Genomic DNA, 13,262 nt, shown 5'->3' on the forward strand with positions numbered 1-13,262 from the left:
TCTTTCTATTGTACCTTTCACAGCCCCAAGTCTTTTCAAAGCCATGTACTTGTATAATGCTGAAATGCCAGAACCATGACAGACACTTTAACAGCAATGGGATAATGAACACAGGTACAGCACGGGGTTAGAGACAGAGTAAAGCTCCCTCTACACTGTCCCCATCAAACACTCCCAGGACAGGTACAGCACGGGGTTAGAGACAGAGTAAAGCTCCCTCTACACTGTCCCATCAAACACTCCCAGGACAGGTACAGCACGGGGTTAGAGACAGAGTAAAGATCCCTCTACACTGTCCCATCAAACACTCCCAGGACAGGTACAGCACGGTGTTAGAGACAGAGTAAAGCTCCCTCTACACTGTCCCATCAAACACTCCCAGGACAGGAACAGCACGGGGTTAGAGACAGAGTAAAGCTCCCTCTACACTGTCCCCATCAAACACTCCCAGGACAGGTACAGCCCGGGGTTAGATACAGAGTAAAGCTCCCTCGACACTGTCCCCATCAAACACTCCCAGGACAGGTACAGCCCGGGGTTAGATACAGAGTAAAGCTCCCTCTACACTGTCCCCACTCCCAGGACAGGTATGCGATTTAACACTGAGGCTGATCCTTGCAGCTGGAGCTGTGGGCCGGAGCCTGGCCCCTGCTCCTTGGCTTGGCTCCACCAGAGGAGGAAAGTCCCAGGACTCTGAGGGCCTGAGGGAATCAGCAGCCACTCCTGCAGGATTCCCTGGCAGAGGGAACAGTGGCTGGTGGACTGACGTCAGTGTCAGTGCCATGCTGAAGCCTAGCCCTGCATGAAAACATGGAACCGCTGTACCATGACAACTGTGGGTCGCCGGGGTCAGACAGGCCCCTCGTATGGGAGCCTGGCCTTGTCTGGAAGAAGGTTTGTCGCCCCACTGAGCAGAGTGGGGGAGAGGGGGTGCAGGGGCAGGGTGATGTGGGGGATGCAGGCCGGGGCAGGGGTGTTCCCGGGAGATGGCCCAGGCTGATCTCCCTGCCAACTCAGTCCTGGAAGCTCGGATTCTGGGATTCACTGCCAGAATGCACAGGGGAATTAGTGGGAAGAGGTTGTTGTGTATTGAGCGGGAGGGGAAGGCCCCAAACTGTGAGGTGATTTGTCTGGCATCAAATGGAGGTCATCCCCTGAAATCCTGCTCCCCGCTGCTTCTTGGCTCCCAGCCCCTGCCATGGGGTGTCAGAGCCGGCGATTAATCGGCTAATTAATCCACCTCTTGGAAGGAGTGAAGCAGCTTCCGAGGGCCAGAGGGGGGGTGCCGGGGAGGCACTGCCCTTGTGATAACCGGTTGTTCGCTGCATACAGAGACTTTGCTTGGGACATGAAGTGTTGGCCTTTCAAACCAGATATAACACCATCCACCCACACCCCCTCCCCTCCCCCTCTCCCCCACCTCTCACCTCCTACCCCTCCCACCTTTTCCCCCTCCCCTCAGACCTCACTTCCTCCTCCTACCTCCCTCCCTACCTACCCCCTCCCCACCCCACCTTCCCTCCTGGCCTGCTCCCCACTCACCACCACCTCCTATTTCCCCTCCTCCTTCCCGTTGCTACCCCTCGCCTTCCCAGCCCCTCCTTCGCCCACCTTTCCTCCCCCTCCCCTCCTTTCCACTCTCACCTCATCCATCCACCTCACGTTCCCCCTCCCACCTGCGGTCCCAGTCATGTCACCAACCCTCACTTTCCCCAGTCTTCCCCATCCCTCCCTCACCTTACCCCCCCTCCTCTCCACCCTGTCTCCTTCCTTGTCCCCTCCCCTCACTCATCTCCCTCTCCCCTCACACTTATTCCCCTCCACCACACCCCTCCCCCATCCCTCCGTACCTCTCTCTCTCCACTCCTCACCTTTCCCCCTCCTCCCTGCCTTTCCTCACTTTCCCCCACTCTTTGCCCCTCACTTCACCTGTATCCTCCTCTTCTTTCCCCCTTTCTTACCACCCACCGACTCCCTCTCCTGACCATCATCCTCCCCTGTCTTTCCCTTCCCGCCCCCTGCCTCCTCTCCCCTCCCTTCCCCTGTCCTCCCTGCCACTCTCCTTAACCCTCATCTCACCCATCCCCCTCTTTCCATTCCCTTCCCCCTCCCTCCCTTTCCCTCTCCCCCACTCACTTACTTGCCCCTCCCTTCCCACTTGCTGGCTCCCTCTCCTCCTCTTCCATCCCTCTCTCGTCCCTCTCCACCCAATCACCTTTCCTGATCCCTCTTTTCCCCCCCCCTCTCCATATTCCCTCACCCACCATCCTGGCCCCTCCCTTCCCCTCCCCTGCCTCCCCTCTCAACCCCCTCTATGCCACTTTCCTCCCCCCTCTCCCTGCCCCCTTCCTTCCCAACTACCGGCTCCCCTCTTCCTTCCTCCTTCTTCCCTCCTTCTCCTCCTCATCACCCTTCCCGCTCCCTCTCTCTTGCTACCCCTCCCTCCAAACATTGCACCTAGCCCGGCCTGTGGGCAATACCTGGCCCGCTTATCCTGGTGGGCGAGCTTAGGTGTCCCTTTAACATCGCTGGATTCCCCCACTATCAACACCCTGGGGGTTACCATTGACCAGAAACTGAACTGGACTAGCCATATAAATACTGTGGCTACAAGAGCAGGTCAAAGGCTGGGAATCCTGCGGCGAGTAACTCACTTCCTGATTCCCCAAAGTCTGTCCAACATCTACACAAGTCAGGAGTGTGATGGAATACTCCCCACTTACCTGGATGAGTGCAGCCCCAACAACACTCAAGAAGCTTGACACCATCCAGGACAAAGCAGCCCGCTTGACTGGCACAACATCCACAAATATTCACTCCCTCCACCTGCAACGCACAGTGGCAGCAGTGTGTATCACTGCCGGAACTCACCAAGGCTCCTTAGGCAGCACCTTCCAAACCCACGACCGTTACCATCTAGAAGGACAAGAGCAGCAGATAGATGGGAACACCACCAACTGGAAGTTCCCCTCCAAGTCACTCACCATCCTGACTTGGAAATATATCACCGTTCCTTCACTGCCGCTGGGTCAAAATCCTGGAACTCCCTCCCAAAAGCACAGTGGGTGTACCCACACCACATGGACTGCAGCTCAAGAAGGCAGCTCACCGCCACCTTCTCAAGGGCAATTAGGGATGGGCAATAAATGCTGGCCCAGCCAGCGACGCCCACATCCCGTGAATGCATAAAGGAAAGTTAAAGATCCTACTCACTTCCCACTCTAGATAAATCCTTGGAGGTAAAACATTTGCCGGGCGATGGGGAAGGAGCACGGTGGGTTGCGGGCGAGAATGAGACCAATTGGAAAACTGAACCAAAGAGCGGGCACAGGCACAATGGGCTGAATGGCCCCCTTCTGTATCGTTTCAATCTATGACTGCTGTTCCTGGGATCTTGCTGTGCGCACAGCGGGGCTGCCGCAATTGTCTACGTTACGGAGGCCCCACAGATCCGGGGGGCCCCTGAGTGTCCCCAGGGCTGTGGTGTAGCTGTGCCACTCGAACAGGTTTATTTCGAGTACACTGTTGTTTTTCTTAAGTTAATCATTGAAATTATAAAAGTCAGTGTAACGACTCCCCTTCCATCCTCCACAATAAAAAACACAGCTCTTACTTTTCTTGACTTAATTGGTTTTTTTTTAGACTTTCTAAGTGATAATGTGATCCAACTGGGAAAGGTTGGGAGCCGCACATGAGATATTAAAGAGCCGCAGCTTGCTGTGCCCTGCCCTAGACCATTGCGGGGGACGGGGTGGGGAATGGTGGTGTCTGAAGCGCTAACTGTTTAATTCCAGGAGGCCCAGAGGTCCTTTGCCCTGTTTCACAGCCTCTCCTAACACACTGTCTCTCCCTCTCTTCCTCAGGGTGACATCCAGCAACTGCTGATTTCCTCGGACCCCCGGGCTGCCTACGACTATTGCCAGCACTACAGTCCGGACTGCGACACCCCGCTCCCGGACTACCCCCAGAGTCAGGAACCCAGTGCGAAGGAGTATGTAAGTGTGCGAAAGAGCCTTCCACCCCCACCCCACCCCTCCGCCCACTGCAACCTTACGCGCACTATGGGTCACAGGGCTAATGAGTCCCTGGCCATTGGTATCAGGGACTGACCCGCGCGAGGGGGCGCCAGTTGTGGGTAATTCGCCGGACCAGCAGACCCAGAGACCCAAGTTCAAATCCTGCCTGCGGCGTCGACCGTTTCCAAGATCCAGTCTGGGAAATTTTAAATGAAAGATTGAAGCCTAACTGGGTCTCTGGTTCCCTGAACGAAGGAAAAACACTCGGTTGTAACCTTCTCAGGACCATGAGAGATGGGCACTAAATACTGATTTTGGTAGCATTGGCAACATCCTCAGAGTTAAATACCCCAGGTTGATCAGGAAAAAAAAAACACAGGTAGTTGTTCTTAAATTTTGTTTTTTTTTTGCTTCTGCTGTTGTCATGGACTCTCTTTCAGGGACCACAACCCCTTTTGGGGGTCCATGGTAAAAGGGCCATCCTGGCGCCCACCCCGGGTGCCCGTGACTCTGCTAACACATTCTCTCTCGCACAGTTTCAGCATCTTTAACAGACCACCCTGGGATGCCGCTTAACACCAGTCGAATTAACAAGCAGAGAGAAGCCTGTGAATTCGACAGCGATCCTGCCTAACCTTTGGGCCTCTCTCCTAGGCTGGCAACGGGGCCCTGTTATATTGACGCGGCGCCGTTGGCCCAGGCCCGGACAATGCCCAATGCCCTATTGGAGGGGCTGGTTGGTGGTGGGGGGGGGGTGGGGGGAGGCGGGTGTGGATGTGTTGTTGGGGAGGATGGGGAAGAAATTCGTTGGGCGTTTGAGTCCGTTAAGTTGGCATTCCTGGACATGATGTTATAACAAGTTAGGTTCATTGCTTACGCTCCCCAGTGGACGTTCATCTCTGCACGAGTCAGTTTAGCTCCCCACTCTGTCTTCAACCCCACCACCGCCACCACCCCGAACCTTCCACCAAACCCCACTCTCTGCCTTGCTCCTTTCTACAGGGGCAATTTTAACCCAACCCGTTGGCGTATTGGGGGCGGGGTGGGGGTGGGGGTGCGACGCCAGGCTTTTCCAATCCCACTCGAGGGCTTGAGTGCACACACAGAAAAAAAAATCAAGGCTGACACTCCAGCGCAGTACCGAGGGAGTGCTGCATCACCCGAGGTGCTGTCTTTCGGGTGAGGCGTTAAACCAAGGCCCACTCAGGTGTTCGTAAAAGATCCCACTTTGGCACTTTGTCGCAGGAGAGCAGGGAGGGGGAGTTATGCCCACTCTCCTGACTAATATTTATCCCTCACCTGGCTGTCGTCACATCACTGTTTGTGGGATCTTGCTGTGCGCAAATCGGTTGCCGTGTTTCCTACATCACAGTAGTGACTACACTTCAAAAAAAACCACTTAATTGGCTGTAAAATGCCCTAAGACATCTGGTAGATGTGTAAAATACTATATAAATGCAAATCTTTTCTTCCAACCCGCACTGCCCCCCACCACTGCCCCTCGAAATTAGTCTCCATTGGGACTCAACATCAGGCAGGGTAAATTGGGGCTTATTCCCGCCCTCCCTTCCCTCCTCCCCACCCCTCTCCCACCTAATTTCCCCTCCCTGATCCCATGGGAGTCCCGTCTGGAGAACTGGGATCAAACCTGTCACCACACACTGCCTGTGCCCGCCTCTCACTTGGCAGCGGACGAGCAGCCCGGTGAAGAGTCAGGCCACCTTCTCCCCTCCAGCTTTATCCTTTGAACTCAGTACTTCACCCTCCCCTGAAACCTCTCCTCTTCAAGACGGCACCGATAGGGACGATGATCCAGGGCTGGCTGGCTGCCATCGGTGTGACTCGGAGAAGGGAACCCCCTTCGCAACGCCCCCTCCCCCCCACCTTATGGTGATTGCCCCCCCCCAACTTCTGAAACCCTTTCACTTGTGCCAGGCTACAGTGCCACCCACGTTGGGCCTGGAGCTCCTTCACATGCAAGGTTCTCCCAAGAGATGACCTTTGTCTGGCTATTCAGTCTTGGGAGGCATCACCCACCCCCTCCCCTGCAACACCGGCCCCTCCCCACCTCCCCCCACAATCCCACCCTTGGCCCAAGCCCACCCATTCCTTTAGGGGATCCGGTCTGTTCCGCTGCGTGAGTGGGCCCGGCTCCACCTTTTGACGTTCAATGGATCTTTTCTTGGCTTCCTGAGCTGGTAGACTGGGACCTACCGTCTCCTTGATCACCGCGCGGAGCAGCCGAACATGCTGTGTGGGTGGCAGGGCCAAGTCAGGCGCCAAACACGCTGACCAATATAGAGGACCAGTGAGCGGGGAGGGGAACAGTAGGACAGCGCAGGCTCCCCTGCCCCGCCAGCCTCCCACCCCCACCCACAGGCGAAGCTGTGGCCTCTATGCTAAACTGACAGAGATGAACACAAGCATTCCCCCCTCCCGCAGCTACACCCACCATGCGGATGTCGATTTTACGCCTGCTTTTGTAACCCCTGCCCCCGCCACCCTCGTTAAGAGCATTAATGAAGAATGTAACGCAGCTCCGTGCCCAGTCTGTGATTACACACGGCAAATTAAGAGATTCCTCTCCGATGGTTTTTGTTCATGTTGCGCCCTCTGAGATCACCGCCCCTCGCTCCATGCCCGGAGCACCTATGACGGGCCTTGTCCAAGGGACACGCCGCACAAAATAAACTTCACTTAAAGGCAACGTTTTCTCTAACTTCCCCCCCATGGTGGTGTTCTGGACTCTCTCAAAACAACTTGTTGGAAATGACAGTGATAGATTTCGGAGCTCGGGATGAGATTTTTAAGCTGACTCTTGTTCTGAGGCAGGGCCTCTGGTTTGACCAGAGCTGAATCGGAGAACTCGAGCAGGCATGTGGTTTGTTTCTGTGCCAGTGTGTCGTTCCCATGGGCCAGTGTTTGAAGTGTCAAAGGTCACTCCCGGACCAGACCCCCTGTTGCCCAGACCCTTGCCCAGCAGCGCCATCATCAAGCAGTCCCAGTGGGACCAGCAGGGAGTGACCTTGAGCAGCCAGCGGGGAGCAGTTCCTCCAAGCTTCCTGCCGATCAATTCTGGTTGGACCAATAACCATCTCCCCTTGACACTCAGCAGTGTTACTATTGCTGAATCCCCTACTATCATCCTGGGGGTTACCATTGACCAGAAACTGAACTAGACAAGCCATATAAATACTGTGGCTACAAGAGTAGGTCAGATGCTGGGAGTTCTGTGGCATGTAACTCACCACCTAACTCCCCAAAGCCTGTCCACCATCTCCAAGGCACAAGTCAGGAGTGTGATGGAATACTCTCCACTCGCCTGGCTGAGCGCAGCTCTAACAACACTCATGAAGCCTGACACCATCCAGGACAGAGCAGCCTGCTTGATTGGCACCCCCTGCCCCACAAACATTCACTCCCTCCACCACTGACACACAGTAGCAGCAGTGTGTACCATCTACAAGGTGCCCTGAAGGAACTCACCAACTCTCCTTCAACAGCACCTCCCAAACCCACGACCTCTACCACCTAGAAGGACAAGGGCAGCAGATACATGGGAACACCACCACCTGGAAGTTCCCTTTCAAGTCACTCACCATCCTGACTTGGAAATATATCGCCGTTCCTTCACTGTCGCTGGGTCAAAATCCTGGAACTCCCTCCCTAACAGCACTGTGGGGGTGTACCTACACCACATGGACTGCAGTGGTTCAAGAAGGCAGCTCACCACCACCTTCTCAAGGGCAACTAGGGATGGGCAATAAATGCTGGCCCAGCCAGCAACACCCACATCCCATGAACGAATACGGAAAAAAATGACCGATTCTGCTGAGTCACTGGTGACCATTCTCAAGAACTTCGAGTGGATCTTGAAGTGAAATGTGGGTCGATCAGACCCTATGTACCTCGGAGGTTCTCTTTATCATTTAGAACGCTGAGTGAGCAGGTTTGTCCACTTCTGTGTAGTCAGGAGTGACCGGTCCCTTCTTACTTGTTTAAATGACTGAAGTTTACATTCTTATTACCCAACATGAACAGAAATTTGTGAAAATCTCTTAATTTCGGCTGCTTTAACAGTTTCTGCTGGTTTTTTTTTTGTTTCTGTGTGTTTTTTTTTGCTGTCTCTCTCACTCATAGTACTATGACGAAGACTACGAGTATTATGATTATTACGCTGAGTTTCAGACACTTGCTCCGCCCACCATGCCAGTGACTGAGGGAGTTGTTGGAAGTGCTGATCCGGGGAAGGTAAAAAAAAAAGGAGGAGGGCAGTGGGCCAGGCATGTGCCAGTGTGTGTCCAAGGTGTTGTGTGTCCTGACTTGTCTCCTGTCACCAGCTGCTGCCATCGCTGCTTACCATCATCAATTGCTTCTATGTTCCAGGGTTCGTCCAGAGCACCAAGTCATGATGTTCATAAGACTTCATGGAGGGGGAAACGGGAGGGTGAGAGGGGGGGTGGTTGATTGGAAGTGCGCATGGGCACAGGAAGAGGTGGGGATGGGGGGTGTGGGGGTGTAGAGATGCACGGTCAGTGAGTGCAGAACAGAGACTGAGACAAAACAGATGGATGGTCAGTGTGTATGAGAGAGAGAGGGGGAGAGGGAAAGAGGCAGAGAAAGCGAGACTGAGGCCATTTGAACGTGTGGGCGAGGGACTGAGATCATCCGTGAGTGTGGCAGACAGAAGGAGATTTGTCTAGTCGGCCCAGTGCGGGCGCGCACACACAGCCCGGTGTGAAGTTACTGCTGAGACATTCATTAAGGTTCAGCCATGGGAAAGGGAGAACCCCTGAGGCAAATGCGGAATTGCCACCGGGGGAGTTTCTTCACAGCACAAAAGGTAAACTTGGGCTATCGGGACAGCGACCCAATAGAAGACGGCTGAACGCAACAACTGCCAATGACAAGGGTGCTGTTTGGGTTTTGATGAAGGGTAGGAGTGATTTACAATGAGGGGTTAGCAGCGGGAATGGTCTTATTGGTGTTCAGACTTGGTGCTCGCCCCACAAGATCAGTGGACTTTGAGGATTCCTCATAGTCGTCATGTGTTGCACCATTTCATTTCATGCCATTGGTCATGTCCATTTTCTCTCTCTCTCTCTCTCTGTTTTCCATGACTTCCATCATCCCATTTCTCTCATCACCATCTTCCAGAAAGGTAAAGCCAACGGACGGAAGCAGGCGGCGAGCAGCCCGGCCAAGCCGAAGGCCAAAGTGTCCAAGGCCAATGCGGCCCCCCCGAAAAAGGCGCCCCTCCCGAAGCCTGCCCCCGTCAAGTTGGCCGCTGCCCGGAATCCCGCGGTCAAGCCCAGATCTGCTGCAGCCGCAACCAAGGCCGCAGCCAAAACTGTCCAGCAGAAGAGCCGGCTGAGGGGTTTTCAACAGGTAGAACCACAACCACCAAAGAGGGCCATTATCCCGATCTTTCCTCTCCGCCCACTGTGGAAAGATCCCGGATAATGCCGTCATCTCTCTTCTCCTTCTTCATCCTCTTTTTCCACCCGCTCATTCTCTCCGTCTCTCGCACCATCTTTCACCTCCATCCTGCTCCGGCAATCCCATTTATCCCCGTGATAATGGGCCTCATGGCACCGCTTCTCTTCCGCTGTTTGACCTCTCTCTCTCTCTGCATTCCCGGCCCTGGGGATGCTTAAGCCGCTAACGCACTCTTCTCCCGTTACGATTCGGTGTAGGATCCAGTAGACCCAGCTCTGTACGAAGAGGAGATCCCCATTGAGACCCCCGCGGCCGGGCAGGACTACGGTGACGTGCCAGTCACAGAGGAGGTCCCGCAAATCATCGAGAGTGATGTGACCAAGGTAACACAGCTGCCCGCGCTCGCCACCTTTTCTCACCACTGCCTCGGAGAGGCGGTAGGACATGAGCAGCTGTTAAGCCCGAACTGGACTGAGCCTGGCTGGGGTTGGGATGAAGGGAGCGCCCCCTGAAAGGAGATGCAACATTTTGCGTTTCCCGGCTCCAAGTCATTTGGTGAAAAATTAAACGCTTGACAACATTTAGGTCGCTGATAACTGCAGTCCTCTAGTCACGGCCCATTGGGTGGAGATGGTGGCGCAGTGGCAAGGTCAATGGATTTGTATTACAGAGGGGACATGGGTTCAAATCCCACCACGTCAGCTGTTGGAATTTCAATTCAATTAATAAATCTGGAATATAAAGCTAGTCTCAGTGACGGTGACCATGAAATGCCATCATCGATTGTTGTAAAAACCCATCGGGGTCACTAATGTCCCTTTAGGGAAGAAAATCTGCTGTCCTTACCTGGTCTGGCCCACACTTGACTCCAGACCCACAGCAACGTGGTTGACTTTTAACTGCCCTCTGCAAATGGCTGAGCAAGACCTTCAGTTCCAGGGCAATTAGGGATGGGCAACAAATGCTGGCAATGCCCAAAACCCAAGAAAGTATAAATAAAAAACCAGGGACCAACATGATATCAGGCTTAAAGGGATACGTCGTGATGACAGGTTGTATAAACTGGGCTCGTAATCCACCCCCCCTCCAGTTTTGAAGATTGAGGGCTAGCGTATTTGAGATAATTTAAAGGATGTGACAGGGTAGGGAGAGAGAGAGAGAGAAACTATTTCCTCGGGAGAGTCCAGAACAAGGGGAAGTGCCAGGCCACTCAGGAAGCACTTCTTCGTACAAATGGTCGTGGAAGTCTGGAGCGCCATCCCCAACAAAGCTGACGAGGCTTGAGGGAGTCAGAGATGAGAGTGATAGATTTTTGTTTGATAAGGGTATTGCAGAACCAAGGTGGGTGGACGGAGTTAAGACACAGCTCAGCCACAAAACGCATTGAATGGCGAAGAGCTTGGAGGGGATGAATGGCCTCTTCCTGTTCCTATGTTCTGAGGATTTGCCCTTGGCCTCTTAGCCTCGAGTCCCATGATGCATGCAGAGGGCGTGGCCATTTTGCTTGGGTCAGCCAATAGGCTGCTTCCAACATGGCCAACCCCTTCCAAAACCATGGCATGCAACAGAAATGCTGGGCGATAACAGTCAACGGGGAGCCAAGGCTGACACCCAGGACCAAAGAATCATCGTTGCCACAGCTGATCTGCGCCTCAACTCCATTTGCCAGCCTTCGCCCCTTATCCTTTGCCACCCTGACCAACCAAAACTCCGCCGGCCCCCATCCGGAAAATTCTAGCTGACCGCCCATTGACAAGCTTTTTTGCGGGAGATGCAGATTTCCATGACCGTCAAAGACGTTATTGTCAGGAAATTCCAGCAGGGCCGACTCCCATCACCACCACCAGCACCACCAGTCTGGTAAGTCTCCAAAAGCCCACAGAACGTGACTTAGAGGCTTTCCTGCAACTAGTGATGCTCGAGGCAGACGAAGCACATGCTTATGTCTGTTAGCCTATCTGGTTTTTACCTGGAACCAGTTGCTAGCCTGTCACCAGAGGCCGCAGCTTGAGGGAGCACTACTCCACATCAAGCATGACCGACCAGGAGACCCTATCTCTCTTACTGCCTGCCGTAGGCGCACTGGGAAGGATTTACAGGTTGATAACCAACCTGTTTGGCCGCCTTGTGAACATGTCTTCCTCGGCTACCAAGGCCCAGGAGGGATGCCACACACTGCGCCAGAAGACTCGCCCAGCCACACACCCCGCCACAGAGCAGGAGTGGATGAATAAATTGGGTTTACCCAATTGGGCAGAGGGAGACTACACCTGGACAATGTAACTTTTCTGGTCCCTGCTGCTAAAGTTGGACACTACTAGAAAGATGAATGGATAACAGATTTACAGCTGTGTGCCTTAACCCCTCATAGAACACCCCCCTGCAACACAACGTATTTCCCAAATCCATCTGTGTCCAACTTCATGCTCTGGACATATGCCCAATGACAGTTTAGGGGAAATGACCTGCGTTAATTCTCTACGTGTGGGAGAGAGAGGGGATAGCTGAATCTTAATCTCTGGGTTCCATCAAAGATCAATGTAACCAACCCCCTTGACCTATGACATCTCCAGGCGGTGGCATAGTGGTATTGTCACTGGACTAGTATTCCAGAGGCCCAGGGTAATGCTCTGGGAACCTGGATTTGAATCCCACCACGGCAGATGGTGAAATTTGAATTCAATAAAAAAATTAAAAGTCTGATGATAACCATTGACAATCATTGCTGATTGTCGTAAAAACCCATCTGGTTCACTAATCCCCTTTAGATTTTTTTTTTAGGGAAGGAAATCTGCCATCCTTACCTGGTCTGGCCTACATGTGACTCCAGACCTGCAGCAATGTGGTTGACTGTTAAAAATTAGAGATGGGCAATAAATGCTGGCCGAGCCAGCGATACCCACATCCCATGAACGAATAAAAAATAAATAAATGAAAAATTGTCCATGGTAGCCACGGCTGGTTGCTATGGTCACCTGGAGGTAGGAAGCTCTTGGTCCTATTGGGAAGGAGGCAATGAGAGCAGGTTGCTATGGTTACCTGGAGGTAGGAAGCTCCTGGTCCTATTGGGGAGGGGCAATGAGAGGAGGTTACTATGGTTACCTGGAGGTAGGAGTGGTTGGGTTTGCTCATTGTAAGCGTTTGGCTGCCATTTAATGGGCATCCTGGTGCAATGCTGCCCTGCGGACGGGCCTGGAACAGATGACCAGACAGTTCCCTGGCTCCTCTCTCCGACCTGCTGTCAAATTATCCCTCTCCTCAGTTTCCACGACTACAGTATGAGATGTTTTTTCATTGGAAGGGTGGCTAATCCTCTTTGAGCCGCGTCCTGCTGTTGTGCCATGAGCTTGTGACTGTCGGGTGAGGGGAAAGTATGTGAAGGGCAGACTGCACCGCACAGAATGGACCAGCTAACCAGCTGACGGAGGCAAGGTGTGAGGGGGCGGGGAGGTTAGGGAAAGGGGGAAGGTGGGGAGAGGGGGTGGGGGGAGGCGATAGGTCATAGGGGGAACTCATTGCACCAAACTGCTCTCGAGCGCTTTATTATCTGATTTTTCAGCCAAGGGAGAACTTTGCTGACTTGGCTATTTCTCAAAACCAGCCAGTCCCGATGTAGTAACTGAGCTCAAAGATTACCTGATATAATTTTAGGGAGCTGGTTCATACCAAGCTGAAACCCTAGACCAACCTGTTCACCAGCCTGGAAAATCCAGGGATTGGAAAGAGTGCAGGGAAATACTCGTCCTTTTGGAGGTTTTGGTCTTGTCAGGACTGACGCTCAACAGTCAGTGCGTTGATTCTTAAATT

At 53.5% G+C, this 13,262-nt stretch overlaps 1 protein-coding gene across 1 annotated transcript in view; it reads left to right on the forward strand.

Moving 5' to 3' along the window:
• The first annotated feature begins 986 nt into the window (after nucleotides 1-986).
• LOC144677755 (collagen alpha-1(V) chain-like) overlaps nucleotides 987-13,262 on the forward strand; it is a 31,132-nt gene continuing 18,856 nt past the window's right edge. Inside the window, exons 1-4 of the mRNA XM_078537782.1 lie at nucleotides 987-1,121; nucleotides 3,864-3,995; nucleotides 8,157-8,267; nucleotides 9,713-9,838. Of these exons, the coding sequence (XP_078393908.1) occupies nucleotides 987-1,121; nucleotides 3,864-3,995; nucleotides 8,157-8,267; nucleotides 9,713-9,838 (504 nt within the window). The remainder of the gene's footprint in view (nucleotides 1,122-3,863; nucleotides 3,996-8,156; nucleotides 8,268-9,712; nucleotides 9,839-13,262) is intronic.

The sequence above is a fragment of the Cetorhinus maximus genome, unplaced genomic scaffold, assembly GCF_964194155.1.
Source record: "Cetorhinus maximus unplaced genomic scaffold, sCetMax3.hap1.1 HAP1_SCAFFOLD_2987, whole genome shotgun sequence".
Lineage (NCBI taxonomy): Eukaryota > Metazoa > Chordata > Chondrichthyes > Lamniformes > Cetorhinidae > Cetorhinus > Cetorhinus maximus.